At 35.8% G+C, this 17,102-nt stretch overlaps 2 protein-coding genes and 1 pseudogene across 2 annotated transcripts; all 3 read right to left on the reverse strand.

The window, feature by feature from the left end:
- LOC114286876 (NADP-dependent D-sorbitol-6-phosphate dehydrogenase-like) overlaps positions 1–13,987 on the reverse strand; it is an 80,119-nt pseudogene extending 66,132 nt beyond the window's left edge.
- On the reverse strand, positions 4,614–6,800 carry LOC145819507 (uncharacterized). The gene is made up of 4 exons (XM_082913497.1): positions 6,518–6,800; positions 6,334–6,426; positions 6,184–6,248; positions 4,614–4,947 (listed from the first exon to the last, which is right to left on the reverse strand). The coding sequence occupies exons 1-4, from the start codon at positions 6,566–6,568 to the stop codon at positions 4,824–4,826; spliced, it is 333 nt and encodes a 110-aa protein (XP_082769623.1). The 5' UTR covers positions 6,569–6,800; the 3' UTR covers positions 4,614–4,823.
- Positions 7,459–9,119, reverse strand: LOC145819506 (uncharacterized). The gene is made up of 3 exons (XM_082913496.1): positions 8,425–9,119; positions 7,905–8,093; positions 7,459–7,805 (listed from the first exon to the last, which is right to left on the reverse strand). Exons 1-3 carry the CDS (start codon positions 8,959–8,961, stop codon positions 7,737–7,739), a joined length of 795 nt encoding a protein of 264 aa, XP_082769622.1. The 5' UTR covers positions 8,962–9,119; the 3' UTR covers positions 7,459–7,736.
- Positions 13,988–17,102: the final 3,115 nt, after the last annotated feature.

Here is a 17,102-nt window from a genome sequence, read left to right on the forward strand (position 1 = left end):
TTCAAAACTTATGCTGAGAAACAATTTGATACTGTTTTAAAGATATTTCGTACTGATGGAGGAACTGAGTTTTGTAATAATAAAATGAAGAACTTTATTGTTGCTAATGGCATTATTCATCAACATTCTTGCCCATACACTCCACCACAAAATGGCACTGCTGAAAGAAAACATAGGCATATCACAGAGATAGCAGTTGCACTGATTCATCATTCCTCCATGCCTCTTAAATTCTGGTTTGAAGCAGTTGCTGCTGCTATTTACTTGATCAATAGACTTCCTTCTACTCAGCTGCAGCATCAATCTCCTTTTGAAGTTTTATTTCATTATCCTCCAGATTACTCTTTTCTCAGGGTTTTTGGTTATCTCTGCTATCCTTGGCTTCAGCCTTATTCATCCACTAAACTTCATCCAAAGTCTCTACCTTGTATTTTTCTTGGTTATCATCCCTTTGCTAAGGGGTACAAGTGTCTTGATCCCATTTCTGGCCGGATTTATCTTTCTAGACATGTTCTTTTCAATGAATCTGTCTTTCCTTTTAAGCAAGTGTCCTCTATCTCTTCTTTTCTTCCTTTACCTCAAATTCAATCTTTCTTTTGGTCTACTATCCCTACTCCATCTTCTTCAGCTCCAGCACCAGCTGCAGTTACAGTTATCTCCTCAACTTTTCCGTCTACTTCTTCAGCTTTTCCATCACCAGCAGCTCCACCAGTATCTCTGTCTGCTCCTCCAGCAGCAGCAGTAACTTTGTCTGTTCAGCCTCTTGGTCGGCCCCATTGTGGTCCTTCTTCTTCTATTCCTATTGATTCCCTCTCAGTCCACTTACCCTTACTTCCCCCTACAACTACTAATGTTCATCCCATGATTACGCGGTCTAAACTCTCTTCTCAATGTTTACTTCATACCAAACCTTCTTCTTCCTCTGCTCTATATTCAACTTCTGAACCTCCATGTCATACCGAAGCTCTTCTTTCTCCTGTTTGGTAAAAGGCTATGCAAGCTGAATTTCATGCTTTGCAACAGCAACATACTTGGTCGCTTGTCTATCTTCCCCCAGGCAAAACTGCTATAGGTTGTAAGTGGGTTTTCAAGGTTAAAAGGAATTCGGATGGTACCATAGCTAGACACAAAGCTCGTCTAGTGACCAAAGGGTACCTTCAGCAAGCAGGTGTGGATTTTCAAGAGACCTTTAGTCCTGTAGCTAAGCTTCCAACCATCAAAATTTTGCTCTGTCTCGCTCTTCATCATCAGTGGCCCTTGAAGCAATTGGACATATCCAATGCCTTCCTTCATGGAGTTCTTGAAGAGGAAGTGTTTATGCTTCAACCACCAGGGTTTGTTCATCCAGATTACCCTCATCATGTTTGTCATCTCAAGAAAGCTTTATATGGCTTGAAACAGGCACCCTGGGCTTGGTATTCTACATTTTCCAATTATCTTTTATCTCAAGGGTTTCATAATAGCAAGTGTGATTCTTCTTTATTCATCCAGCAAACCAGCACTACTTTCACTGCTCTTTTGGTCTATGTGGATGACATTTTAGTCACAGGCAATGATGCTTCTCACATTCAAACATTTATCTCTCATATGCACACTGCCTTCTCTATGAAAGAACTTGGTGACTTATCCTATTTTTGGGGTATTTCCATCACCCCAGCTTCCAATGGCTATGTTTTGTCCCAATAGAAATATGCTGAGGATATTCTTCATAAGGCAGGCTTAGCTAATTGTAAACCCTGTCCATCACCTATATCAGTTAAGCCCTCCTTTGCTCCTGATTCATCAGCTCCATGTTCTGATCCTGTTCTCTATCGTAGCCTTGTTGGTGCTCTCCAATACCTCACCATAACTCGTCCAGATATTTCTTTAGCAGTTAATCACGCATGCCAGCATATGCATGCTCCCACCATTGGACATTTTGCTGCAGTTAAACGACTGCTGCGTTTTGTTAATGGTACCATTGGCCATGGTCTGACCTATTCTCCCAGCTCTTTTGATATTCAGGCCTACTCTGATTCTAATTGGGCTGGAGATGTTTCAGACAGAAAATCTACCTCAGGTTATTATATATTTTTGGGTTCTAACTTGGTGTCTTGGTCCGCCAAAAAGCAAGCCACAGTTTCTCGCTCTTCCACTGAAGCAGAGTACCGTTCTCTCGCCTATACTGCTGCAGAGTTGGCTTGGATTAGCATGCTCCTTACTGAATTGTCTATTGCCTCTCATGTGCCTCCTACTCTCTGGTGTGACAATATTTCTACTATGGCTTTGGCTTCCAATCCCGTATTTCATTCCAGGTCTAAACACATTGAAGTGGACTGCCACTATGTTCGAGAACAAGTTCTCGCTAAAAAGCTGGTTCTTCAGTATATTCCAACTATTGACCAGTTGGCTGACATCATCACTAAACCTCTCTCCATCTCCAGATTTTTGTATCTCAAAGACAAGCTTATGGAGTTCATTCACCCCATTAGCTTGAAGGGGAATGTTGAGGATATTGCATCAAAGCAATCAGCCATCAAAGCCCAAGCATAGCAGCTCAGCTGCTGTTCTGTTTCAGTAATAAAGCCAAGCTAGCTCAAAACAGATAACAGTTAGGCAGTTTGATAGTTTGTAGATGGTTAGACAGTTACAAAAATTAGCACATGTGCTTTAGATACATATCTCTTGTATAGATATAGTTGTAGCACTATATATATGAGTATAGCTTGTACATTGAAAGTATTGAATAAGAAATTCATCTTTTCTTCAGAGATGATGACGATGGAGTGGGACGCTGCTGCTACTGCCCCTACTCGCAGTCGCTCTACGCCACTTCGCTGCTCTACGCCGCTGAGTGAGTGAGAGAGAGGCGATTGAGACTGAGTGAGCGCGTGAGAGAGAAAGAGAGACGCTGTCGAGAGAGAGATGAGCGACTGAGAGAGATGCTGCCGCTGCAAGCCGCCGCCTCCCTTGCCCTACGCCGTTGAGCACAACTGAGAGACAAATGAGCGACTATAAGCAAGAGAAGGAAAAGAAAAAGGGTGGGGGGGAAATTTCAAGAGGAATTTTGGGAATAATTTGTTAGTTTTTTTTTTTCATCAGGGTTTGAATGAGTCAAAATAGGTTTTGTATTAAAAAATTATTTCAATTTTTTAAAATTGTTTTTTGAGTTTTTAATTAATATTTTTTTGTTTATTTTTATTGGAATTTTTCAATATTTTAATCAATTAAAATATTTAAAAAGTTCACTAAAAATTTTAAAAAATAAGAATTGAAACTTGAAAATTAATTTTCGAAATTGAAACCAAATGAAATCGATTCAAACTCATCTATTTGATAAAGGGATTTAAATGGTTTCGGTTGAGGTAGAGTGCTAGTGGTGGTGGCAGTGGAGCGACGGCGATGGAAGTGGAGTGGCGGCAACGGTAGTGGTAAAGTAAGGCAGTGGTGATGGAACAAAAATGGTAGCGACAGCGGTGGTTATGGTAGTGGTGTGGCAGTGGTAGTGGAGGTAGTGGAGAGGTGATGGTGGTAGTGGTGGTGATGCAGTGGCGGGGGCAGCAGTGGTGGAGTAGTGGCAATGGTGGTGGTGAAGTAGTAGCGGTGGTGGTATAAAGGTGATGGTGGTGGTAGTAAAGTGGCGGTGGTGGAAGTGGTGGTGGAAGAGAGTTAGTGGTGGCAGTGGTACAGTGGTACAGTGGTGATGGCGGTGGCGGAAGATATGTGGTGGTAGTAGTGATAGTAGTGGTAGAGTGACAACGGTAATAAAGTAATGGCAACATGGAAGTGGAAGAGAGGTGGTGGTAGAGTGGTGGTGGTAGTAGCGGCGGTGGTAATGGATCCATGGCAGCAGAGATGGTGGTGGTGTTGGAATGGCGGCAATGGTGGTAGAAAAATCTATTTAAACAGGTACTCATGTCTAATCGAAAGAGAGAGCTTTGCAAAATAGGAATTGATTTAGGCAAATAAAGAGGATTTCTCAATTATGGCATGAAACGACGTCGTTTTGCATAATAAAACTATAGGAGATGAAATTATTTCCTTGCGGAAAAATTTGTACAATGGTGACGAAAACTTTTGTCTCTAAAATGGCACCCAAATATTCCGCGAAATTTTCCAAGGGCGGGAATTTTTTTTGTGACGAAAAATAAAATATAGAGATGAATAAAATTTTTGTATCCTATTGTGTTATTGATTTTAAGCATTTGGTGACGAAATTTGATTTTTTTGTCTAAAAATATTACAATTGGAGGCGAAATCTTACTTTCACTGCAGGAAAAATGACTTTTAGCAAAACGCCGCTATATGTCTCAAAAACGCCACTAATTCCTTCAGTGACGCTTACCACCAAACGCCGAGGATGCCGCCGTCGCTGTAAGTATATGACGCTTTAAAAACGTCGTAAAATTAGTATAGGCGGCGTTTTTATAAACGCCGCTAAATGTTGCAGCCGACGGTCACATGACGTCACACAGGCATTCGCGACGCTTCAAAAACGTTGTAATAGCTTTTTGTTATTTTAAAAATACAACTATGGTGGCGTTTTGAAAAACACCGCAATAGATTTTTTTTTTCTTTTTTTTTTTTTAATCTATTAATTTGTCATATTTAACTTTAAAAATATACCTGTAAAATAGCAACAATAACATAACATTGTTTAAAGATCGAAATTTGATTAAATACTTGAATACTTCAACATGCTCCTGCAACAATAACATAACATTGTTCACCATCCTTCCTAGAAACATACATTTCATGTCAACAAAAAAAAAAAAAGCTTTCCTTACAAGCCTAAGAAAATCAGCATGTTGAGAGTCAATTGCTCAAAAAAAAATTAGCTTTCCTTACAAGCCTAAGAAAATCAGCATAAGAAACATATGCACTTCAAAACCTCTCAAAAATGATCCAATCCCCAGGTGTTCTGAAGCATACGCCAAAACTAGGCCTCCCACAAACATTAAACCTAACCTGCACGCATAGATAACAAAGGAAAAAAAACACAATTATTGACTTGATCACAAACAAAAATAGCAAAACAGGGATTTTGGAATTGCACCTTAATTCAAGGGTCACTATGTAAATATTAACTACATATAGCATAACTGAGCCTCCGGAAAATAGAAACATAAGGCACTGCAGTTCTTGAGAGTAAATACAAACTTGTCTTCAATGAAACAAGATTAGATGCTGAAAGTTAAAAACTTAGTTAGGTGCATTTAACAATCCACAATTAGTGTCTTTTTTTTTTTTTTTATAAATACAATTAGTGTACATAGAAGAAATAATTAATATGCAGATCACACACTGTCTATACATATAAACAGCCCAGATGCAGAAAATGACCATTGTTCATTTATTATAGAAATATGTGATATTCGGATGAATCACACATAGCCTTGAACTTCTTGTATCTTACACATATTGAGCTCTTCATGTATGACTATCCTTTATTATTCTGAAAACTATCTATTCTACTAAAGTTCATTTATGTTTCTGCTTACAAGAGGGAACTATGGAAAGATATGAGGAATTATTCGAATTTTCCAAATTTAGTTTAGTTTTTTTTTTTTTTTTTGACAAGACACCTCCCCAAGGAGTAAATATTGGATGCAAGGGTGATAACATGTGGCAGTATCACCATCCAATAAGCATTGTTGAAAATATGAAGTTTCATGATTAATCAACATGGGAACCATCCTGACAAGGCCTAAGCCAAAGACATAAATCTTTCTAAAAATTACTCTAATCAACATGGGAACCATCTTATACTTCAATCATCAACTCCAACCAACCAAATATAGAGTTCTTAATAAATATCAGCTTAGATGCCAACCCAAGAAAGGATTTCTATTAGTAAAACTCTTGAAATAAAACCTGTATTAACAAAACAATCTTCAATGCATACTCTTGTAGCATTAGGATCAGACCAGTTGAATTGAGGCTTTAAATTTCTTCAGTCCTTGATATTGATGTATCAAAATTCTAAAATTATAATTCTTTTCTTTTATTAATTCCCTATATTGAGGCATAGTGTTAATAAAATCAATCAATTGAAAAATTCATGCTTTTGAATTTCTTCCCTATGTTCATAACTAAAAGAATTCATCTTTCTTTGCTCTTTTAACTGTTAATTCCACTTAAAAATTACTCGTATTTATCCTAATGTTAATGATATTAAAAAAGGGAGAAATGGAGATGGCTTACACAATTGGGATAGGCTTGAGAACACCATATAAAGACTCGATCACTCCAGCTGATCCACCACGGACCTAAACAAATATATAAATATGAAGTTTCAGCTTAATCTATGTTTGTTTGGAAGCTGAGAAAATGAAACAACAAGAGAACTAGAACCTGTAAGGTGACTGATCCATTGACAGTGAGGCGAATCCCGTTGTGGGAGATTGAAGATGGAAGCTTTGTGATGATTTTGCCTTCAAGTGGTTCCTGAAATTAGTTACAGAATCAATAAATACACACATATATGTATATATAGATATATATATATAGAGAGAGAGAGAGAGGAGGGGGGAGTTACATTAGGGCGAAAGATACGGTTCGATTGGGAGAGTTTAAGCTCTGCAGACATGGCAACGAGAAGGCAGAGAAAGACGAGTAGAAGAAAGACATAAACACAACAGAGCAGACCAGACCGAACCCAACATCGACCAGAATTAGAAGATCTACATTACATTAGCACTACCAATTAGACATAAATACCTACATTACATTACCACTACCAATTAGACATAAGCATAGTAAGATCTCATTAAAAAAGTAACAATTCATATCAGAATTATAGAACTATTAAAAAATTTCATCCATAAATTCCTAAGAGGAAAACCAAAATAGAGAATAAATATCTATTGTCTACATATTTTCTTTTGACTTGATAGTTTTTTCATCATTCATAATGTAAACCTTTCATAATTTGTTGCTTCAGACTTTGCTCTTGCAACAACTTGCCTCCCATCTGCTGCTAATCCAGCAACTGTCTGTAATCAATGGTAAATTGCAAAGGAGAGCAATAAGCAATGTTCATCAATCATCTTTTAGCAAATAAAAACCTAAAAAAGAGGAAACACAGAGAGTGAGAGAAAATACATAAATCTTCTTAGCTACCTATTTGTAGAATAAACAATAAAACTATTTAAATAAAAGACAGTTACAGATCAAAACCATTGAAGCTGACTACCTGAGAGAACTAAAACAAATAAAACAGTTATAGATCCGATACCTAAGAAAAACAAAAACATAGATCGAAATCAAAATCATCCAAAACAAGCTTGAGTCAGACCAATAAAAGAGAAGAGCACCTAGATCAACAATGGAAATCGAAATCCTAAGCAACCGTTTCAGTCAATCAAAGGAAATCAAACTAATAGAATGTAAACATTATCAAACGCCAAAACATCAGAGAATATGATAATATAGCAGATAATTGATAACTAACTTCGTTCAATCATTTTAAGTCTTCAAGTGCTCTGCAAGAAATGATGCATCAAGATGGTCACAATCCTCTAATTATGATGAAATGGAGATATATGAGTGACATCAAACCTCATCTGTGACTTCTATGTGCCCATCCATGTGTTCACGAGTTATCTCTCAGAACTTCCAAGGTTTACTTTCTTGAATTTCAATAATATTAAGCATAATTAAATTCTATGCAGCCAAAATGCCCATGTAACTACAGTACATATCTGGAAATAAATTACAATTTATTCAGAGTACATGAACTCATTAACAAATAAATCTCATATCCAACTAACCTCCACACCTCCAGGAAAGCAGAATGAAAGAAGATCCTTATACTTAAGTAAGACCTGAAAATAAAAAACTGAGAGGTCATATATCATATCCAAAGCATGTCCAATGATCTATAAAATTATTATGTTCAATGTTTAGCATAAAAGAATTAGCACCTGGGGTTCAAGGTTAGGCTCTACACGAGACTGATGCTGACCACTTAATGCACTTCGAAATTTACCTGAACCTTCAGACTTTCTCCCGAAGTACTGCTTCTGAAGTGCCTGAATATCACAATTAGGATGAAGTCCAACAACCACCATGCACTCAAAAAGCCTTGATGGCTCTTTTAAAGGCCTATGATCCTGCAAATTTGAATAACACACTTAGTAAAACCAGTGTTGCTATAAAACCTACCATAGAAACACAAAGGACAAAAATTTCATTTTTATTACGACCATCTGTATAAAAGGGAATGGGAACACACAAGAATCGAAGGCATTTGACGTTATGAGCAGGTTTGAACTCAAATTGCACAACTTCTTATAAGCTTTCCATTCAAAGTAAGCACTACATGGTGAAACTACAAGATATATGCAAGATGACAGCAAGTACCAGAGCAAAATGAACAGCTGATTGCTAAAGAGATAAGTAACCTGGACCAAAAAGGGTTTTACTTGAGATAAATATAAATACCAGGGACTGCAATTGGACGCTTGCCCATTGACGCTTTTGGCTAGTTAGTACTTCTGGGTTATAAGTTCCACTTTTCACTTCAGGAGGCTGTGAAAAGCCTTTTAGTACTCTAGAAACTTGGTGTTGAAGTTTATGTAGTGGACTATTGCCGTTGTCATCTTTTGATGAGAATACCACATATGGTCGGGGTGAACGAACAGTAGTGGCAGCAGCAGCTGCAGCAGCAACAGCTCTTGCAACATTTTCTATTGTCTGCATAAAGAGTGAAGCACTCCAGCTAGGGCTACCTGAATCTTCATTCTTCACCATATTTGAAATTTTGCCTCCTGCAAAGCAAAGATAAGCATACATAAATAAGCCCAAGTCCCACATTAAAATAAAATAAAAATTAAAAAATATTAATAAAGAAAGAAAACAAGGAAGCATTCCATAATAAAGAATTAAAAGATGGAAATCAAGACATGAGGTAACACCCTGAGGCATGAACCTAAGAATGTGTGTGAGAAAACAAAGAAGGATGCATAATTCTACTTTCATATTACAATCATACTCACTTACTTTACACACTCAACACATATGTTTGTGAAGCACGCACACACACACTTTCTATGACTACGCATTTGAGTATGTAAATAGGTCGAATTATTTTACTTGCACACGGAATGATAAAAAAAAATTCTATTTACACTGAAATTAATTATAAAATCAGATATAACATTCTCATATAAGTATAGTTCCCAAAAAAAAAAAAGTAAACCCATCTCATATATAAGAGGTTTATGTCTATGTTTGTAAATTTTTTCAAATAGACATATATATGTCACTACTATCTTTTCTATTATTGGGGCATGTGGGCAACTAAAAATTTATTTTACATTTTTAGGGGAAAAAATATGAAAACTAGTACTAAAATTTAATATATATAATAAAAAAATAAAAAATAAAAAACAGGGAAAAACTTAGTAATTTAATGGGAAAATAGTAAGTTGTCCACAAAATCTAATGGGAAAATAACCATTAGTCATGTCTAACTTTGTGAAAATATAATTGAGGTAACCTTAATAGGATAATTACGAAACAAGTAATGGTAGCCATGAAAAATAAAATAGGGAGTAAAAGTTGGTCAAAAATTCAAGTAGGGTAATAACCCAAGCCACTTCAGTCACCGCATCAACAATAAGGATACACAACTGTTTAACTTGAATTTCTAGGATATGCAATTGTTTTCTCATTCTTTCCATTGTGTTTGATGAGAAACGAAGAGCTATGCATTATGATGAATACATAGATATATATAAGGCAACTCATTCTTTCCAATAGTGACATCTACACAAGGTGCTCCCGATCAACGAGGCCGCACAAAAATAGAAGGGTATGACTGACCTTTTCTTTAGAAATGATAGTTGCACAAAATTAAAACAATGAAAATGCACAGAAAATATAATCTGTGGCTGAGATATATTTTTAGTATTATTTGGATTACACTTAAAATCAATCTAAACCACAGAGTGTACGTTTTATATATTTTTCTATATTTTAATTACATACATGTAGCACTGTTGACTTTTTCTCGTGCCCAAATAACCATGTAACAAGAAGTCTTATTGGTCCAGAAGCACCACACCCTCTTATATGGATTGCTATTAACACTATAAATGGTTGAAACAATTGTGATTCTGATGGGAACTTCTGGATTCACTTTTTGTTTCTGACAGGTCAAGCGTGGGAACTATATTACTGATTTACTTCACACTTTCCATGGGCAAAATTAGTCGGGATGATAGTGCTATGAATGTGTAGTGGTGTCAAGAAATATTCAACAATGTGGTATAAAGATTGGTAAATTAAAAGCTCATTCTAATTCAAGATGGGCTCAAAAGTGAAAATAGAAATCAGGCAGCTTACTTTGGGCAACTATAAATCCTCCAAGCAGAATATTCATTATCAATGTGCAGGTTCCTAAAGTGCATACAACAACCAGCTTTCTTCCCACAGCAACAAAGCGAAAGAGAGAGAGAATTTGATGTATACTGGACAATGCCAATAACTACTGGAAAAACCTGAATCAGATGGTGGGTATTTGTCAGTGAATAAATTATCAGGTTCAAGTGACCACTAAATGCAGAGTAGGAAGAATAAATTTCTCATGAAGAATTTAAGTTGGTAAGCAAAAGTATAAACATGAAAAACTATAACGAGAAACCAAGAACACGCAGACCACTACTACCTGCTGGTGTCTGGAGCAAACCCAATTGTGTAATATGTAAGACTGATCCATATCGCTGATTCCACTAAGGAGAGGGGTATACTGCGGACCCAAATTGGCAACCCAAAAGCCCATGGAGGATAGAATAAGAAATCCCTCTGTTTATAGAATACAGGAAGCCTCAAAACAGTCAATGCAACCTTTGTCAACCCGTTAAACAATACATTCATGAGAGTGAAGAAAAGAGCTCCGAAAATTTTTCAATCAACTCTATAAAATGAAAACAGAAGGGCCTAAATTACAAAGGTGCGCCAGGTGAAGTTTTAATTTCTACTTCACCAGCCATCATACTAATCTGTACAATCAAACCTCAATCAACAAGGCAACCACATTGAGAAACAGCGCCCCAGAACTATCAAACTTGTATATGTGCACTATACTAATGATATAATAAAAGAGAACAAGGTAGAAGTCAAAGCAACAACATTAATATATACCTTGACCCAAACAGCCAAAGATTCATCATGTTCTAACCACTTGGCTTCTGAAAGAGAAGACTCTCCCTCCTTGTTACTCAACACCCTGCTTTCAATAGTATCTACAAGTAAATGGTCGGTCTCAGAGGCCAGACAAGACTCTGTGCAAAAATCCTATCCATTCAAGTTCCCATCATTTGCATCTTGATTTAAAAATAGAAACATTTCCAATAGACATTATTAAAATATATATATATATATATATATCATTTATGTATCTGCACATTGATACAGAAATCCCTCCCTCCAGGACCAAACTCAGTAATCCCCTTGCCTATCCTCCAAAATCCGACGATCTACCTACCCCTTCCCAGCCCCTCCACCATCGCAGAACCATAAGAGAGAGAGAGAGAGAGAGAGAGAGAGAGAGAGAGATGAAGGGAACAACAAATAATCGTACAAATTGAGTCAATCCGAACATACCTCAAGAATCGAACTGAGATTTTTTCCAGATCGGAGCTTGAAATGCGAGTAATCGAGGGGTCAGAGTTCAGATCTGAGCTTCTGAAAATCACTGAATCTTTGCAAATGAGCCGGTGGAGCTCGCTACCTCGCCGGTGCAGCTTCGAAATCGCTTCCATGGGACTTCGATCTGAATCTTCGATGGAGCTTAGGTATGAATCTTTGATGGAGCTTCAAAATCGCTTCGATGGAGCTTCGATCTGAATCTTCGATGGAGCTTCGAAATCGCTTCGATGGGGCTTCGATCTGAATCTTCGATGGAGCTTAGAGAGGGTTAAGAGGGAGAGAGAGATGTGTGCGTATAAGAGTTGAGAGAGAGAGAGTTCTGAATCTTCGATCGAAATGCTTAGAGAGGGTTCTGATTCAAAATAAGGTTTAACAAAAGGAGGCGCGTGTGGCACCGCATTTGGAGGCGTTTTCCCATTATAAAACGGTGCCGTCTTGTCTAATAGAATATGCGGCGTTTATAAAACGCCGTTAAATACTAATAACAGTGACGTTCAAAAAAACGTCGTTAAAAAAACGCCACCATACCTCCTTTTTCCTGTAGTGTTTTATCTCTAAAACATGTATATTTGGAGACGGAATTTTTTTTCGTCACGCATTTTCATCACCAAAGACCTTTTTTGTTGTAGTGTTCCATGGCATGCCAAGTAGTTTCGAAGGATATGGTTGCGTCTATGTCTAGCTCACCATCCTCCCTTAAAACACTCTTAGTTTTACCAACTCCTGCATGCATGTGAGTGAACTAAATAAATAAATAAATAAAACTTTAAAAAATTAAGACAAACATCCAAAAAAATGCTACTCTTACAAACCAAACAATTCATTGCAAGTTTGTTTATGATGAATGGTGAAAAGAGTAGGTGTGGTGAGGCTAAAGGGAAGTGAACAAGGTATAGATCCAAATAATCTAGCTGAAGCTTCTTCAAACTGTCTTTACAGGCTTCAACAACATGTCCGTGATCTGAATTCCAAAGCTGCAATACCAACAAAATATGATAATTTAAATAGTTATCATTACTAAGCCAATGTGAAATTTCATATATGCTTTTGGAAAGCCCAAAAAGGCTAGATGTCAAAAAACAACTGTGCTAAGCGCATAAAAAGATTTCACAGAATGGGACACAAAATCTTTCTGTGCGCTTAGATTCGTTGAAAAAAAAAAATGGTTTGTTATGACTAGCCTCGGTAGTAATGAAAAGATCCTCCCTCTTTAGAGGCCCAGCTTGCAATGCTATTGCTGGTGCCTCACCAACTTCTTCTTCATTCTTGTAATGAGCTGCAACAACAAAAAATTTGAGATTATTATAATGCAAAAGAGCAAAGTTGTTAATCATCGGCTTGTCAGTGTACCGTTTTTGTTATTGGTAAGGTTACATTTGCACGGAATGGTAGGAGACAAAATTACTAATATTACATGCAAGAGACCACTGTGATGAAGAGAGAGAAAATAAAAGCAAAATAACAACAGATTTAGACACAAGAATGTTACGTAAGTATGCCTCTTTTAAAACCGACACACTTCTAATTTTATAATTATATAATTAAAATCAGTTTTTTACTATAAGAAACTTTATTTTTGTAAAAATTGCAAAATTCTCACATTCAACATTATTCAAGTTTTTGGGCAACAAGATTTTTTTTTTTTAAACACAAGAAAGGATGCTCTGAGGTGTCATCACAACATCCAGGGCCCAGGCTTAGTGTACCAATAGCCTAATTTAACCTAATTTATAGAAAGGGACTCACCACCGAGGTACCAACGGAGTTCAACCAGACGCCATAGACGAGCCCAGGAGTCGATTGGAATACAGAGCGAGGTCTCCAAAATGAACCACTGGAGAACCCAACGTTTTCGCTCCCCCTAGGAGTCGAACTTGGGTCATGCCTGTAGAGAAGGATACCTTCTCCACTAGGCCACCACCCCGGGTGGTGGGCAACAAGATTTGAATTCACATTTTCTTGAAAGAGTGAGATACCAAGTTAAATCACTGATTATTTTCAAAACCTAAGCTATTAGAAATTGGGTTAAATAATATTAATATTAAACTAACATGGTGTATATATATCTCTAAATCATGAAAACACACTTCACAAAATATATGAAAGAATAAAATGCAATACAATTTCTGCTACATTGAGAATAAATTTAGTCTATATACTTTATTTTTTGACAACTTTTCAAATAATTTCATACACATACATATGATAGAGTGAGAGTACCAGCACAGTCGAAATGGCGGTAACTGACCTTGATAGCATGGATGAGGACAGTTTTTATGTCTTTGCTATCCATATGCCGGATGCCGAGTCCGATAATCAGCATCTTGTAGCCATTTTTGAGTGTAACAGCCATTTTTCAAAAGTTTTGAGAACTTTGGTTGTGTTGTTTTGACAATGTTGGTCCTCTAATGTGGGAACTAGCATGTCTATATATAGTGCTATTGTGGCAAGAATTGATAATTAACTAATTTGATTTGTTTTTCCAAATTTTTACAATATTTAATTTGTCAAATAAAAGGCTGGCCTCTTCTTATTTACCCTGTTTCATTCTTTCTATAACCACTCTCTGTGTTTTCTTCTCGCATATGAGGTCTGGTCTTGTCAAGTGTGGAAGTGATAAAGAGAGACAAGTCTCAAACACTTTCTCAAACATGTTGCCAGTCGCAAGGTTGAAATTAGATTATGGCGGTATGTTGGTTTGGGAGTACAAATAGTCCAGCGTAAATTATAAATATATTTTTTGAATTTTGGTTAAAATATAAATTATTTTTTATGATTTTAAAAATTTTATTTCACCTTTGAGGTTTTAAATTTCATAATAAATTATTCATTTTATTAATAAATTATTGAGTCAATTAATAATTTTTATTAATATTAAAAATATATTTGAATTAATAATTTAAATAATTTTATTATTATATAGAAGAGTAATTATAAATTTTATTTTTGTAATTAATTTTATTAAATAAAAAATATTTATAATTTTTCAAATCACTAAAGACAATATGTAATTATAATTTAACCAACAATCAAAAAGCCAATACAAGAGAAAAAGGCAATAATGGTTCACATGACCATGCTAGAGCTTAGAGATGGCAATCGAAACCCGACCTGACGGGGACCCGACCCCTCGATCCCGAATTGAGCGGTTATTCCCAGAAAATATCCCTGACGAGTCAGGGATGGTATTAAAAAATGAATCTTCGATGATATTCGGGCTGGGGACGAGGATATATGTTTCAGCACCAGACCCGGCCCCCACCCTATTTACCCTGATATAAAATTACTATTTTGCCCCTGTTTATATATATATGTGTGTGTGTGTGTGTGTGTGTGTGTCTGTAGGGTTTTGTTGAACACTCACTCATACACAAACACTGATGCTCTGCTGCTCTCTCTCTCTCATCGCCGTTGTTGGTTCAGGGTTTCATCTCCCTCTCTCTCTCTCTCTCTCTCTCTCTCTCTCTCTCTTCTTCACACAACGAACGACAGCTGCCGTTCCTCCGTCACCGTCGATCCTCCCTCACCACCGATCCTCTCTCACCGCCGCTCATACCTCACTGCCGATCATCCTCCCTCACCGTCGTTGCTGTTTAGAGCTTCGCATCCCGCTCTCTCTCTCTCTCTCTCTCTCTTTCTCTCATATATGCACGACGGCTGCTGCTCCCTCACCGGCAATCCTCCTCACTATCGATTTCAATCTAGGGTTTATATACATATATATATATATATATGAGTGTATATATAGTATCTCTATAGGGATTTCGACCTTTGTTTTTTTGTTATTTTGTTTTTTTTTTCTCTAAATTTATTTATTATAAATTTCCAAATTCCAACAGATGATCTGTTATATATATATATAACAACGATCTGTTATTTATTTTAAATATATATATATATAAATGATCTGTTTTCGACCTCTATTATTTTATTGATCTGTTTTTTTAATTATTGATCTGCTTTTCAATACCTACCACCTGCTACTGTAATTTGGGGATTTATGGAATTGGGGGGAATGACGGGCTCCCCGCCGGGGACGGGGAATTTATCACTTTTGGGAGATCGGGGACGGGGAGTGTAGTCTTCGGCCCCGCCCCATTGCCATTCCTACTAGAGCTGCCCCGCACAGCGTGTCAAATGACGATTTTACGCCTCTGAGAGTTCGAAAGACACACCAATACAAACAAAAAAACGATAGGAGCACACTAGCCTCTTCCCCATCCAAATCATTCAAACACGTTTTTCAATACACAAAAATCACAAAAAAAAGATTAAATTACAAATACATCCCCAATGTTTACTTAAAATACAGATTAGTCCCTATTGTTTTGAAAAATTATAAATATTCCCTTATTAGAATTTTTTATTTAAGAGAATTAATTGAAAAAATAAAATTCATAATTACTCTCATATACAGTAATAAAATTACCTAAATTATTAATTGAAACATATTTTTAACATTATTAAAAATTATTAATTGACTTAGCCTTCATTTGGCAAGAAAAAGTTTAGGACTTTTTGACTAAAATAACCACAAAAAGACAAAATAGACTAAAAAGTCAATAAGATAAAATGTCACATCCAAACTATAATCATTTTATTTTTTTCTCTCACAAAAGTAAAAAAAGCCAAAAAGCTCATCTTAAACAAGACTTTTTATCCCCAGGTTAAAATAGCCAAAAAGTCATCACACATTCCAAACGAACCCTAATGATTTATTAATAAGAATGACAATTTGTTATGAAATTAGAAATTTTCAAGAATAGAATGTAATTTTCAAAACCACAGGGGACAATTCGTATTTTAATAAAATTTCAGGATGTGTATTTGTAATTTATTCAAAAAAAAAATCATCCATCTTTTTCCAACATAAAAACCTAAAATAACTTATTAAAATAATTAAATAATAAAAAAAATCAATTAAAATAATATATTTTCAAAGGCGCCTTATATGATCCAACTTAAAAAGCAATGTGAAAAGTGCTTCTAACACTACTTGGGTAAAAATAGTCATCGAGATTATATCTAGATCCAACTCTGAAATATTTACGAAATTAAAATTTGTTCAAATAAGTGCATTATATATATTATATAGTATGTGTAATTTTAGTAAAGTCTAAAATATTTATTTTAATAATCTAAATAATTTCTCAAAGCTCTAACGTTAAATTTATTAGAAACATCTAATTCAAAATCAATTGTCTATGAATACACTAGTCTATATACTATCCTGACAAAATTTGAGTACCAATGAAAGGGAAACACTATATATGATGCATACTCTTCAAAAGGTGTGTATCGCGTGTATTTCATAATTAAAGAAGAAAATGTCATGATTTCATACTTTCTGAATTATAACTTAAAAAAATAGATCATAACTAAACATAATATGAAATATAACTAAAGAACTCATAATTTATAACTAAAATAATATCATAACTAAATAAGAAAATTAATCATAACTAAAA

Source organism: Camellia sinensis, chromosome 2 (assembly GCF_055761805.1).
Source record: "Camellia sinensis isolate YWXY chromosome 2, ASM5576180v1, whole genome shotgun sequence".
NCBI classification, from domain to species: domain Eukaryota; kingdom Viridiplantae; phylum Streptophyta; class Magnoliopsida; order Ericales; family Theaceae; genus Camellia; species Camellia sinensis.